Below are 12,658 nucleotides of genomic sequence, written 5' to 3' on the forward strand. Positions count from 1 at the left end.
AAACTGGCGCCAAAACGTTTTCAAATTCATACTGAAGTTGACGTCATCATTTACGCAGATGATGTCATTTGAATTAACGTTAACGTTTGAAAAGTGCGGAGAAAAATGAAGATTTCGTGAATGAGAAATTTGTGTAGAGATACAAGAATTGTGTTTAAAGAATGACGGGTAAGAAATTTTAAATGAATGTTTACCTAATATTTAACTTAATTTTGAGATCATTTTTAGATTTTCAAAAATGCGTTTTCAAATTGTTTCTTCTCCTGTTTTTGTTAGAAAATAATATATATAGGTCTAGTTTGTAAATTATGGGCAAATATTTATGTCTAGCGGAAATGGCCAAAATTGGAAATAATGCCTTTTATCGCGTCATTCACCTTAACATTTATCGAATGAAATAGTTTTAGCAATGAAACATTTTATTTCAAATTTATTCTAAATAATAGCTTTTTTCTGCTGTGTATGCTGACCAAATTTCATTTTGGTATCATTATTTACCTGCTATAAGTGATAGTATTTCTAAGTCTAGCGAAAATGTCCCAAACGCTATTTTTGACATAAAGTAACGTCATTGTGCGTTTGGTTTCAAAAATTATTTAAATATCAAATTAAGTTACATTTGTATTCATAAGATATCAAATAAAGTCATTTAAAATATTAAGAAAAAGTGGAGAATCTTCTTATTTTATAATTATTTTATTATTACCTCGTGAGAGCAGATACATCTGCTTTTGTGCTCGGAAAACGTACCACTGATGAATGGGGAACAACATGGCCACAAGGAACGCCTGTAATACGAGGGCATTACTATATAAAGTTTGGAAATAATCCCCTGCTCAATACCTTGCTATGCAAAAACTATGCATTAATTCCAGCAGTTTCAGTTTTGTACATAATTGAAGGGGGGGGGGGGGAAGAATAAAAATAAACTAAAATTGAATGAAAATGACCATCTTTCAATTTTGAAAGTTTTGGAGGAACGGGATGCTACAATATAAACAATGTAAATGCATATAAATCCACTCTTAATGTTTTATACGAAGCTAAAATTGTTGTTGTTGTGGCATGTATTTAATATGATGTTATATAAATACATATACTTAGAGCATAAAGCATAACGTGTTGTTTTGAACAGTGTTTACAATGACGTTTGAAATTAAGGATTTTGACGTTACGCTAATTAGCTTCAATATCTGACGTCGCGTCATACCAATGCGTGATAACTTCTGAAACATGTGATTAATTTTGGAAACGACTTGGATTATTAAAATTAGTCTAATTTCCTTGAACTTCTAAATATACGCTTCTTCAGTTGTTATTTATTTTCAATGATAATAAAGCATATTATTAAAACTACATCAGTGGTGATGAAACGTTAATATGTTAACTGTAGGAAGTCAGGCAAGGACTACGTATTATTCTTGGCATATAATAAAAGATAGTTAAGATCTAATTAGTGTCATCTCTCAGCTACACACGTTTTTTACTATATCGCCTTGGATCTATAATTAGTAAGTAGTGCTAAATATTGTAGGTTTTTTTTCTCGAGGTACAGCGAAGAAAAAGTAAAGTGAAGAGATGTAAAATGAAATAATAAAAAGTTTACTCTCTTAACTTTTGAAAACATTTCCGCGTTTTGTTAATAATTTCCTGTTCAAACGCTGTATTTTCAATTTCTTCAGTATGATCACAAAGTTACTATTCATAAGTGACAACCTAGCTACCGTTTTATAAAGACCTGGCCCTGAGGTTATAAACATTTTAAAAACCTCAACTGGTGTTTCAGATATATTCATTAATACAAAAAGTTTAAAAAAACCTTACTGGTTTTGGTATTTGATAAACTTGAGACAATAGTTTTGACAAATGACTCATGACATGTGTGTTTTTTAAAATAAGCAGATAAAATATGATTGAGACAATTTTTATGAAATGCTGCCAATTACGGGCATGCAGCACCATTGCAACGCTTGTATCCTTTTCACAAATATCAGACGAAGCAAAGAAAACACTTGTTTACAGGCCCATCAAGTTTCAGATATCATTAATTTTTATTTTTCAAAAGCTTTTCATTTTGGTACACTGCATACAGTTATAATTTCCAAAAAGTTATTCAATGACCTGAACTATAATTTGCTTCTGTCAAATAATAGTTACTTAGTATTTTGTATTGAAGTCAAATCACTATTTTGTTTACATCTGCTTCTTTAATGACAAATAATTTCACAATCAGTGCGACTTTCTTCAGGTGATAAACATCTGACATGCTCTGAAACAGTTATTCTAACGTTTAAAAAATCATAATTATTTGCCATTTCTCAATAGGAAATATACATTTGTTTCTTAGGCAAAATGTGCCGTTGAATGAGGAATTCGGGATTCTTAGACGCGAAGGACGTGCGCGGTAGATTTTACATGTACTTACGAGTTCCGTCCATGAACAGACTTATTCAAACCAAGTCTGCAACATTTTCAAAGGGTAACGGTGGCCTAGTAGTTAAGGTGTCTGTCTGTCAACCCAGAGATCATGGGTTCGAGCCCTACTCGGGTCACGTCCATGTTTCTTCATATGACACCAGTACTGGTTGGTTCCAGGAAGCGGACTCAAAAGTGATTAATATAAGTTGCAATAACTTGTTTCGCAATCGAGCTTAAATAAATATGTTTAAAACAATTCAAGTATACCATATAACTTAAAATGTTTTACTGTAAGGTAACAGTACTTTTTCACAGTACACAAATTTCATTATATATTATTTCAAATATTATTCATCAAACAAACATAGGGCTGCAAAATATTGTAAACATGTACTTTTTTACTTGTCTAACAACTGCTGTATTAGGTTTATTATTCGTTACCAAAGGTAAAGTGGAAGGCTTGTTAGAACTTAAGCCCAACCCTTAGCTATTTGTCACTGCGTTATCATTTTGTTTCTGTTTGTAAGGTCATGTATATATCAGCAATAAAATTCGATTAAACTAATTAGTTACCAAATTTACCAGTATTCCATATCTATTCACGTCCTGTCATATATAGTACTTCATAACCCTGAAAGGATTAGACACCTTGCTTTTTATTAAATAACTGTCGCTCTGCAAATGACATTTTATTCCCATGGGGGAAATCACTATGTAAACATGTTTTCCATTAACTGATCCTTGTTATGATATTGAACACCTGGTTCCATGTGTCATGCAGTGCACATTTGGTAAATAGTTTACTTCTTATGTCTTAAAGTTAATATCAATATTATATGAAGAAAAGTTGGCCGAAATAAATGCTATAGTTACGATAAATATGGAATAAACAGGAAAAAATGAAATCACTGATTGAAAAACTAACCTAGTACTTTCATAACTGTACTTTTCATCCATTTTACATTCATTTAGATTTGACAGAATTTATCAGTAAAAGAATCACTCATTTAATTGAATTTTCTGCATTTTAACTTTTTTATTATTCGGTCGTCCATATGCTTAAATTGCCATATTTAATGTTTAAAATTTTGATCAATGAGTCAAAGTCCACATTCATGTACACCAATATTAAGCATTCTTTCATTTCAAAATGCAAACTGGAAAGGAAAAAAATGTAGCAAATTACTTTACAATATTTGAAAAAAAATGTGTTACGCGAACCACATGGAAACATATCAGTATAGCTTAAAATGAAAGCATATTGTACATGAGTTAAGCATATGATATGATTGCATGTCTTAAAAAGTGACATTCTGCTCATTGTATCGTTGTCGAGTTGAATTGGTAAATGTATATTTAAAAAGATTATAATATACATTGACCAATAATTGATAATATTTAAGAAATAATATATCCCAAACTGTGATTTTATTGCTCAATAACATCACTGTTTGGAGTTCGGATGCGGGGAATTATATCACGAGGGCGTAGCCCGAGTGATATAATGATGCGCATCCGAACGACAAACAGTGATGTTATCAAGCAATAAAATCACCGATTTGGATATATTATTTCGATTCTAACACGACATCAACAAATAAATGCTGCCGTACATGATAATTAGCTAAATTGCACCTGATTTGTTTCCGTACTTATTGTCAGCGCGTCACATTTTTAGTGGTTACGTCACGTGTATAATGATTACGTCACATGTCTAAATATAGAACGTCAAACAGTGATTTTATAGCATAATAACACACACTTTGGTTTCTTCTATGTTCAATAGGGAAAAATGCGGGTCGTGTTAGAATATTAAATAATGTCCAGTATGAAATACAACATTTAAAGACTGTCGTTCTCTCTTTATCAATTGAACGGCGAGATCTTCATTCCGATTGGTATTTAAGAATTTTCTGTGAGCCACGTGGTTTATTGACTAAATTGAATAAGTTAACATTTTACTTTGACCTGTATGTGCATTAAGTCACTTAAAAACATCATGTCGAAGACGATTAAAATATTAGAATTCTTTATTGTATTTCAAATTCCCTGCTGACGTTTCAAACATACCACACACGTAATGGGAATGAATTAGTGATAACTGCTAGAAACATTGAAATTTTCATCTAATTATAAAAATGACTATAAGATGAAATTCGAACATTAAACATCAACACGTTTATTTCCTTCGTGGTTCGTTGTCGCGTATGATACTTAATTTACATTCAAGGGATTGGCAAAATTATAACGGTTTTGTCACAAACAAAATAGAGAGAACACGCATTATATTGTCTAAGGTTTCGTACGTGCACTTGGTAAACTCATTGGCCTTATAGATACTATTTTTTTCATAGTTTTAGTAGACTTCTTTTTATAAATGACAATGAAATCTATAGAGACAGCATGATACCGTCCTGTTAGATACCCATTTTCATTTGAGTCTGATTGTTTTCATGTAAAAAAAGAATTTCAACATTCCTTCATTATTGTTATATTGAAAAAGAAATGCAAAAAAGGAGAAAAGCACATTCGACTAAATGTCTTGACTTGGGAAGTTAGCAGTGCCTTCATGTTTACACCAAAAACTTCTCGATCTGCTATCACTGAACCACTGTTCCCAGGATAATCATTTATTAATAATATACAGGCATAAAATAATAGTGAAATTAGTATTAAAATAATATTAAAACAGTCATACCCTGTATTTAAATCTACACCCATAAATGTGTTCCAATGGTTGACGTAATATGTACTTTCATAGATTATATAAAATTAAAACTTGCACTTGTCTGGCATAATCACATCTTTTATTTGAATCGCAGTTAGATTTATCTAATGAAATAAAATCAAGGTTATCATTTGTTAGACAGTATAATTTATATGAACTGTCTCAACTTTTATTTCACAAGAAAAGGTGATACATTATGACAGTATTTCTTCTTTGTCTATGTTCTTAAAACATCTGCTGCCGATGTTAAAAATTTTTATTAATGACAAAGTGGCCTTAAGCGACGAAAAGGACGAGCAACACACATAATACACTACAAAGGTCTTATTAATCTTATAAATATGAAATCATTGTAACAGGAAATATTTCGAAGTTTGCTTAAAATAGTTATCTTACTTAAATAATGACAATCTATTGTAATTTTTCGGAATAACATTCAAAGTATAATGTATAAACGTAAGTCTTAAAGATATACATACACTATAAAACAATATTAATTTTGTACAGATTCTAGTACAAATTAAAATATGAACAAAAAATATGATAAACAAGATCATCAAGGAAAGGCGGCTTCAATGAACGCAGCCCCCACCTGACCCAGTAACAAGAGCCAGTAGCAAGGAGCCCAGGAGGACCCCAAACAAAAACAGGAAAGGGCACAAGGCAGAGCACGGGCAGGCAAACCACTACCTAAGAATAAATAATAAGCAACTGATAAGGAACTAAAAGAAAACAAATAAATGATTGAATATTAGGCCCATAAAGACAAAAGGCACAGAGAAAGGGGACATGAGACCCGGGGAGGGGAATGGGGGGAATAAATAGAATAAACAAAAACTAGGGGCAAAGGGGAAGATACTACCGTAGACGAGAAAACAACAACAGACACAAAAGTGTCACCAAAACAGTATAAAACAACATAGACAAACATTTGAGGAACACAGAGGGGCACCGCCTTGGAACGGTCAGCAGCATAAATACTGCTGGGGAGTTTAAGCCGCTTAATGAAGCACCAAACCTCACTCGTAGCCCCACCATGTTCCTATAAACGAGACAGTGTAAATAAAATGAAACCCCGCCAAAGGAAATTCTAACAGAATTTTGTACTTCACAACAGCAGGTGAAATAAGTAAAACATCGAAATGCTCATGTAGAAACATACAAAAGAAAACCCAATGACCATAACAAAAAGTACTCAATGTCTTAAAGGAAGACAGAGCAACAAGAAGATCACCTACAATGGCCTGACGCAGCAAGACAGAAGACGAACATTAAGGCAATTCAGTCCCAAAGGGCTTTAAGAACTGTCCATCATAGAGTCTCCCACTTGGTCCGTCAGATGTAATCAAAAGAGGAAAGCGTAGCGTCAAACTGTAACACTAAGCATGCGGTATGTCTTAAAATAGTAGGGTCATAACCCCTTTTAATAACACGTTTAATAATTTTAGAAACATTACAATGACCCAAGATCTTACGAAGTTTGTAAACAACATCGTTGGCTAATCCCTTGTCTGTATGCCTGTATGATATAACAAAATGTAAAAGTACTGCTGACCATAATCGTAATGTTTGTAACGTCCCACTTCCCCTGGTCAGTTCGAAACACTACGGAATTCGCACTACGAATGGTGTACTTGTGATTATGGCAGTATCCTGCAGCAGTAAAATACATTAGTAAAGTTAATAGAATTGAATTTGCCAGAAGTAGCCAGTAATATGCGCTTTTTCAAATATTGACCGGAATCACCTTCTTATCCTAACGTCAGAATCTCGTTAATCTACAGTAAATTACATCTTATTTAATTGGGAAAATATCTGCGTATTTTTATTTTGCGTTTTCCGTTGAGTTGTACAAATATGTTAGTCAAAAAATCTTTGTCTTTAGCTCTCTATTTCTAAAGTCCTTTTTTTTTGGAAACATTAATATAAAATATTAAAAACTTAACATCTTCAACACAACAATATTTTTCTTTTGATGACAGTAAACATTTAATTTTTTCTCTGTAATTTTCTGTCCATATACACACACTAAAAAAATACTATCTTTGGGAATAATTATTCAATAAATTAAACACAAACGTGAACTGATGACTTTCAAACTTATTGCCATTATTATACTAACATTTGCTTCAAAAGTTCAATGCGTTTACAAGAAAAACTTATTTGTTTTCAGTCGGCAGGAGATATTCAAGACAAGCAATATTGCGCTTCATTGTAGTTTATGAATGTATACACTTTCCTCTTCAATTTTTAATCTAGTGTTGAAGTAATATATGACCATGAAGAAATGAACACGATAAACACGCTGAGTTTAGATATTATACAAAATAGTTTCATTATATTAATAACAGGTTTTTTTTGAAAACATTGAAAATGGTGTGCAATATTAAGAGAAATAGAAAATATTTTTTGAGTATAGGCTTTACATTAGGCACGAACAGGGACTTCATCATGTTGTTTCATGGTCCGTACGCATATTATTATATTGTGCATTCAAAATTTCTGTATTTATGCTGTTTAGATAATGTAATAGTTTTATGTACAATATGACTTGTACTTAGCAAAAATTATATAATGGACTATTTGATGATATGTTCTGCTGTGTACCAAATATATGTCCGTATTGCTTAGACTAGTAATCCCATAACAGGTTACGCCAGGAACATTGGCATCATGTGACGAAGCTATCCATCTAGCTTATGGAACTTCGATGGTCCCATTCAGGTGCCTGTTCGTGCCTAAAAAATGCCCCTGAAATATGATAATTTAAAACAAGTTCAACAAGGAAAGGCGGCGTCTACATTAACCAGTTAAGCTGGACATGGCAAGTCGCAGTATTACATCTCCAGTGTTGGTGCGACGTTAAGCACACAAAGACCCAGTTCGTTCTGCATTCATATATTGTTGGATAAGGATACGAAATATTTATTGAAACACTTGGGCTTCTCGAACTCGGTCGTAGAGATTCCAGTTAACATCTCTTCCTTCAGGGAAAATGTTAATTTTCTTGCTTATTTCAAAACTTCTGTTCTTATCGCCCTGTGCAGCGTAACAATAAACGGTATGTATATCAACATCCTCTACAGCTGACAACGTTAAGGTTATTTGCGATGCGTAATGGCCTGTTTTTGTCTTCAAAATCTGCAAATATATATATGTATAAATAGCAACATAAGCAAGTTGTAACCCAACAATGCTAACTACATAATGTTAAAAAAATTATGAAAATCAAAAGTGTATGCATATTCTAGAGCGAAATCAAAGGAGTAATTGTTTAAGAGTTAGTAATAATATTATTACAGATTTGGACCATTTTCTATTTCAAAAACAAAAATCATTCAGTTTCTGTAGCTTACAAAACACTCATTGGACGAGGTCAGAAGAAAGAAATATCAGACCTATGTGGGTTTATGATTATCATTTTAAGTTTTTAACAGGTAGTCGAGGGAACTTCAATTTTGTTGTATAATAATTTTGAATTTAAGGTAGTTTAAAATTGTTGACAGACTGTGAATGGCTAATAATACAATTACAGTAACATCTTGTTGAATGGTTTACCTTGAACAATCCAGATCGTATCATAAAAGGGCCGTATTCATCATACAAACGAAATTCAAGTTCTGGTCTCGGCTTCCCTGTGGCCTTACAAGAAACAATGATAGTTGTGCTTGAGTTCTCTAAAACACCGGTCATAGATTCGTCGAATATAGCTTTTGTGAGCATGACAACGTCAGTTTCAGATTCCACTGTTTTATCACCATTTGATGCCCTTACAAGAAGAAAAAAAGCGAAATTAAACAATGCTACTATAAAATATGGATTTATTTTAAAACACATCTTACATCAGGATATGAAAAGTTTTTCTTATTGCGCATTATTAAACAATTTGTATTTGTTTACCTCACATATTCGCATATCCTTAATATTGCATTTACTGTAAAGCCCACATGTACATTTTAAAAGTAACATATCGCAAAATGTAATGACGTCATGGCGTGATGGTGTCTGACGTCGTAAAAAAAGTAAACTGTTTTAGATGTAAATATGATGTAACAATAATGTTTATTGAAATAACTAACTAACCTGCAAACATAACGACCCTCGTGTGTCTGTTTATTTGCCGACAATGAAAGTACTTCAACGTTTGAGTACTTATCCAGATAAGAAGTTTCTGTTACAAGCTTTTTATACCCACCATTATCTTCTCTCTTATAAATTGAAGCAGTAGGTCGTGGGTTTCCAATCGCTAAACACTTTATTTTACTAGATGGTGGAAAAATAACTGTCTGATTTTTGAGTGGGATTGTTCCGACTTCATTGTAGGGTAGAATATCTTTAGTGCCATAAGGATAAATTTTAACAGCGGTGCCGCTTGAATATATGTCAACCATTCTGTCTTTCGAAGATTCCTTATATGGCACAAGAATGTTTAGAAAGCCGCCATATTTAACGATAGTCTGGTCGAGTTTTATATGACAATTGGTTGTTTTATTTGATCTTTGTGAAAAGCTTACACTTATTTTATCAGAATCAAAGTCGATTTTTTCAAAGTATGTGGGCGGGTCTGCACTTGTGTTGAGGCCTTCAAAAAAGACTTCAATTGGAGAAAAACTATGCATGAATGAATAATTAAAATTCATAACACCTGTTATTGTTAAATCCGAAGTGTTTGGTGCCATGTAGATGGTGTCAATTTCAAAAAGTTTTGAATGTGGTTGTTTGACGTTCTGTTCTTGTGGTGTTTCTACAGCAATGGTGTTAAGCTGTAACGATATGGTATGTTCTTCATTAAACAGTCGAAAGTAAATAGAACGAAGAGAAGTAAGATTTACCACATCGACAGTAGCAGTATATATATCACTTCCAGGCATGGTCTGTGTTTTTATACCACCTGAAATTTAAATAAACACTCTATTGTGCAATAACCATGTCTATATTACTCAAATATATCACATACATGTATATCTTTTATTCTATTTATCTCATGTTTACCAAATTTTAAGTGATTTTACTGTTTTAGCCCTTTCGTTTTGTTTTTATTCGAAGAACTGGTGATTCAGTGCAAACGACAATTATATATTAATAAGAGGCTGGGCCGTGGCCGAGTGGTTAAGGTCGTTGACTCCAAATAACTTGCCCCTCACGGCTGTGGGTTCGAATCCCGACAGGGACTTTGGATTCTTTCATGTCAGGAAGCTATCCAGCTAGCTTACGGAACGTCGATGGTTCTACTCAGGTGCCCGTTCGTGCCTGAATTAATGCACGGAAGGGGACCTGAGGACTTCCTCCACCAGAAACGCTGGAACGTCGCCAAATGATCTATACTGTGTCGGTGTGACGTAAAACCCAAACGAACAAACAAATAAGAGGCAGTAGTTCATAACTAGAGAGCAACGTGCACGGACTTCATTAACTTACACACAAAAAAGACGCTGCAATAAGCAGAATATGGGCATAAAACATGCAGAGGGTTGGAGAGAATTGATAAAATCATTTCAAACCACAAATAAACTAGATATACCGTGCCATGTTCTACCATCTTCTCTCGGACCAATCCAATACACGTAATGGTCAGGGGAGGCGACATAAGTAATACTAATGTTAGTTACATTCGAAGATAATCCTGAAGACTTGATCGACATCACCTTTAGTTGTATAGAAGCACTTTCTTCTGATGTAAATAATCTGTTGTCCTGGAGAAATAAATATCATTTTCGAAGTAACCTTAATATATCTTATTTGGGAAAAATGACAAAACGTTTTAATATAATTTAGTTAATATATTAGCTTAATGGTTGTGTTAAGCCAGCTAGCTGCATTACATGCAACATTTTACCTATGTTTAAAAGCAAATTATGCCCTTGCGCTAGGAACGCTTTTATTTCTATTATTCAAAAGTTTTTTTTATTTTAAGTGTCATGTAATAGTTTCTAAAGAATTACTCAGTGGCCAATATTATCTGAATCATATTTTGCTTCTGTTGCTTTCTGAGATATGGTACAATAATAGTAAATTAGTATTTTGTATGGATATAATAATACTTTGTTTACATTGTGATATTTTTATGTTTAAAAATCACACTCAGCTCTCCCTTTTTCTTGTATTACACATCTAATAAGCTCTTCTACCACTATTTAAACAAGGGGGGGGGGGGGGGGGGCACGATAGGCCTTATAAGGAACGGGTGTTATTATAAAACTTCAAGCGATAGCGAAAAATAAAATCTAAATCTAAAACTGGTATCATGTTTTATTAAAGTTTATATTTTATCTGAAATAGTGCATGTGTAAAAACATAACTGGTTGCTTTTGCTAAGGAAAAAACAATAGTTTCTAAAGACGTCACTGATGGATATACAAAACCAGTGGTTTCCTTGGGAAGGCATTGTAAGATATGAAATTCAATGGAAGATTCACATGTTGCTAAGAAAAGTAAACGTTTGCTGTACGATGCCACTTGTTGCTATGGAAATATACAGTTTACTTTTAAAAGTCAATGGCTGTTATGAAGTCACTGGTTACTATAGAAATCAATGGTTGTTATGGAAATTGCAAACAGTTTTTATTAGGGCAGACAATTCAAGTCACTGGTTGTTGCTGATTAGAATAGAAAGTCAATGGAAAATACGGTCAGTGCAAAGGAAGTCAATGATTCAATTATATCACTGGCTGCAATTAATGGCCAAAAGTGAATTGTATGGTTGCTATCTGTATGGAACGGTTCAATTTATAGAATGTCACTAGGAGCTAAGTCAATCGTTACTCAAATTGCTGGAAATAATGGATGTAGTCACTATTGTTGCTTTTAGGAAGTCCCCGGAAAATATAAAATTTTTAGGGTTTGAAAAAAGACGTCAATATTTTTTAAAAAAGAAAGCAGTTTTAGGGGAAATAAGGGTTTTGCTATGGAGATAAAGGGTTTGTTATGGAGTCACGGGTCTATGGAAAGCCAGGGTTTTGCCAGGGAAAGGGAAAACTTTTTGCTTTTAAAAGTAACAGGGTATAGAAAATCTATTTTCCCGGGGTTTTGGTTCGTTTTTAAAGGACTCACAAATTTTCCTTTTAAATTTAAATTTTTAAAATTTTTAAATTACTGGTTGCTATAAAAGACATTTCTGAAATTTTGAAAAGGCGCCAGTTCCCTATGAAATTTAATGGTGTATAACAAGGACTAGCTCTTAGGATCCCACTTTTCTACTAAAATTTTTGAATAATTTTTTTGAGGCATTTGTTTATGTTTCAGATATATATGGGTGGGATTTAAATTTTTAAATTTTTCAACCGGGAGTTTTTTTGAAGATTTACAAAAAAAGGGAAAAAAACCATGCCCCCCTGGGCCAATTCCCGGGTTATCCCAAGGGCATAAATTGGAACATTTTTCAAAGATAATTTTTCAGGGAAAAAAAAACCCAAAGGGCCAATATATTATTGTAAAAAACAAATCTCAAACCCCCCTAAAATTATACAAAACAGACGTTCTACTAATCGACCCTCTAGGGTCTCCTGATTTCGC

The 12,658-nt window shown here is 33.1% G+C and overlaps 1 protein-coding gene across 1 annotated transcript; it reads right to left on the reverse strand.

The window, feature by feature from the left end:
• Window positions 1-7,348: 7,348 nt before the first annotated feature.
• Window positions 7,349-10,841, reverse strand: LOC132728153 (uncharacterized). Its single transcript, XM_060713787.1, has 4 exons — window positions 10,668-10,841; window positions 9,230-10,037; window positions 8,705-8,915; window positions 7,349-8,287 (listed from the first exon to the last, which is right to left on the reverse strand). Exons 1-4 carry the CDS (start codon window positions 10,786-10,788, stop codon window positions 8,072-8,074), a joined length of 1,356 nt encoding a protein of 451 aa, XP_060569770.1. The 5' UTR covers window positions 10,789-10,841; the 3' UTR covers window positions 7,349-8,071.
• Window positions 10,842-12,658: the final 1,817 nt, after the last annotated feature.

Source organism: Ruditapes philippinarum, unplaced genomic scaffold, assembly GCF_026571515.1.
Source record: "Ruditapes philippinarum isolate M1 unplaced genomic scaffold, ASM2657151v2 ctg3592_1_1_1_1, whole genome shotgun sequence".
Lineage (NCBI taxonomy): Eukaryota > Metazoa > Mollusca > Bivalvia > Venerida > Veneridae > Ruditapes > Ruditapes philippinarum.

Coding starts and splice junctions, on each gene's coding strand:
- LOC132728153 (XM_060713787.1), bottom strand. CDS start 10,788: ATGTCGATCAAGTCTTCAGGATTATCTTCGAATGTAACTAACATTAGT. Junction 10,038..10,667: donor AGATGGTAGAACATGGCACG/GTATATCTAGTT, acceptor TTTAAATTTCAG/GTGGTATAAAAACACAGACC. Junction 8,288..8,704: donor TACGATCTGGATTGTTCAAG/GTAAACCATTCA, acceptor ATATATTTGCAG/ATTTTGAAGACAAAAACAGG.